The sequence below is a fragment of the Homalodisca vitripennis genome, chromosome 7 (genome assembly GCF_021130785.1).
Source record: "Homalodisca vitripennis isolate AUS2020 chromosome 7, UT_GWSS_2.1, whole genome shotgun sequence".
In the NCBI taxonomy this organism is placed as follows: Eukaryota; Metazoa; Arthropoda; class Insecta; order Hemiptera; family Cicadellidae; genus Homalodisca; species Homalodisca vitripennis.
Window position 1 is genome coordinate 42288908 of NC_060213.1, and position 2273 is coordinate 42291180.

Consider the following 2273-nt stretch of genomic DNA (forward strand, 5'->3'; position numbering starts at 1 on the left):
CACAGTTGGTAAACTTGTTCATTGCCGCCTACACTGTTCTTGTTGTAAATCTCACACCACGGGCTTCTTTCTTCTGAACTACGGTTGAGGTTATGTATTGTTAGTGTTTAGAAACTATTGTAGAACAAATTGGAACGAAATAAGAAACGTAAGCTTCTGTGTACTGACAGTGAAATAGATCGTGATCTGAGTAATAGTAACTGTGAATCTGACTCAAGTTCTTTGTATTCATCGGATGGAAAGAGTGAGTACGTTCCGAGCTCTAATAGCAGTGATGCTAGTAGTGTAGTAGAACAAAATGAATTGTTTGACATTGAGACTAATGAAATTGTAAATAACTCCAAAATTGTCACTGATGAAACTGAACAGTCTCAAAATAGTTTGGCAGATGACTCTAACGTGCAGTTCGTAACAAATGAAGTTCACAATGCCTACGTTAGTTCAGTTGCTTGTTGGACCAACACAAACAATGATCCACTAGTTCACGAGTTTACAAGTAAAGAAGAAATACACTTACAAACAACAGATCCCGTTGAAGTTTTTGGTGCTATTTTTGACAACGTTCTCCTAGAAAAAATAGTCACTTGGACAAATAAAAGAGCATCAACCATTCGAGGAAATCCTCTTCCTAAACATGCATCATTGAACGTTTGGGAGGATGTTAATATAGAAGAACTTAAAAAGTTTTTGGGTTTGTGCATGTTGATGGGTAATGTAAACTTACCGTCAATAAAGCACTATTGGTACAAAGATAGCCTATACGAACATGCTACTTTTTGGCGGACAATGTCCCGTAACCGTTTGAGTGCATTTTAAGATGCTTACGGTTTTATGATCCAGACACCGACAACACAAACAACAGAATGCATAAAATTGAAAACGTAGTAAACCATATCTTAGCAAACTGTGCTAGAGTGTGCTACAGCCCAGGAAAGTCGCTTTCATTGGATGAAGCTATCCTGTTTAGAGGAAGGCTGTCGTTTCAGCAGGATATAAAAAAAATAAAGCAACAAAATATGGGATATAACTTTACGAGCTGACTACATCAGAAGGATACATTATAAATATTATAATTTATCAAGGAAAGGGGACTCTGATGGACACAGATAAAGGCCACTCCTATGAAGTGGTCAAAAAGTTAACGAAGGACCACATTGGCAAAGGCCACATACTTTTTCTTGACAACTTTTACAATAGCGTCGAGTTAGCGGAGTATCTCATGAATAACAAGACCAACATGAGTGGTACTTTGAGGTCAACTAGAGCTGGTAATCCGGAGGTTGTGGTTCAAACAAAGTTGAGAAAATGGGAGTGTATCAGTAGCCAGAAGGGAAATGTTACAGTTATGAAGTGGCGTGACAAAAGAAATGTGTTAACTATTTCAACATCGAATGGCTCTGAGATGGAGTTGGTAACAAACAAAAGAGGGGAACAAACAATGAAGCCTAGCATGGTTGTCCGTTACAATAAAGGCATGAGTGGGATCGATCGCAGTGACCAAATGGTCTCGTATTATTCCACTCACAGAAAGTCTCTGCGATGATGCGTCAAAATGTTTTTCCACCTGCTAGACGTCTCGCTGTGGAACGGTGTCTACATTTTCTCAAGGCTTGCCACCAAAACTACCTACCTGAAGTTCAGGGACATCGTAATAAGAAATTACATTTAGATAGAGCCCATGCCAAGGAATCCTCGCTCCAGCCACTCTTCACAGTCTGCCCATACTCCCGTGAAGCTGGAAAAGCGTCTGAGATGCCATGTTTGCAGAGAGAGAAACCAGAAGAGGAAGCAAACATTTTATACCTGCTCCGTCTGCAGAGACTCAAATAACAAACCGTTTGGCCTATGCATGCCAACTTGTTATAACCAGTGGCACAATAATTAGACTATGAATATAGCACTTAAATATTTAATATTTAATAGCACTTCAATATAATGTAACGTGGAACATTCTGAATATAAGTGTAAATTTAATAACTTATATAAATGTTCACTTATTTTGTAAGATAGTTATAAGATATGGGTTAACAGTCGTGTATTATGTCTTGTAGAGTAAAAAAAAATCCCATTTGTGTTTTTGTACCATAAAATAAAATAAACTTTATTTCTACTTTATTTTCTTGTATTCTACTTTTATAATTTCTAAAATTAAAATTCTTGAAGGCCTATAGCCTAATAAGATATGTATAAAACAGTCGTGTATTATGTCTTGTAGAGTAAAAAGAACCCCATTTGTGTTTTTGTACCATGAAGTAAAATAAACTATATTTATA

At 36.9% G+C, this 2273-nt stretch overlaps 1 protein-coding gene across 1 annotated transcript; it reads left to right on the forward strand.

Moving 5' to 3' along the window:
- The first annotated feature begins 1096 nt into the window (after nt 1–1096).
- LOC124366694 lies at nt 1097–1543 on the forward strand. Its single transcript, XM_046823293.1, has one exon. It carries the CDS (start codon nt 1097–1099, stop codon nt 1541–1543), a length of 447 nt encoding a protein of 148 aa, XP_046679249.1.
- Nucleotides 1544–2273: the final 730 nt, after the last annotated feature.

What these genes read in the sequence shown, in the direction of transcription:
- LOC124366694 (XM_046823293.1), top strand. Translation starts at nt 1,097, where the DNA reads ATGGACACAGATAAAGGCCACTCCTATGAAGTGGTCAAAAAGTTAACG.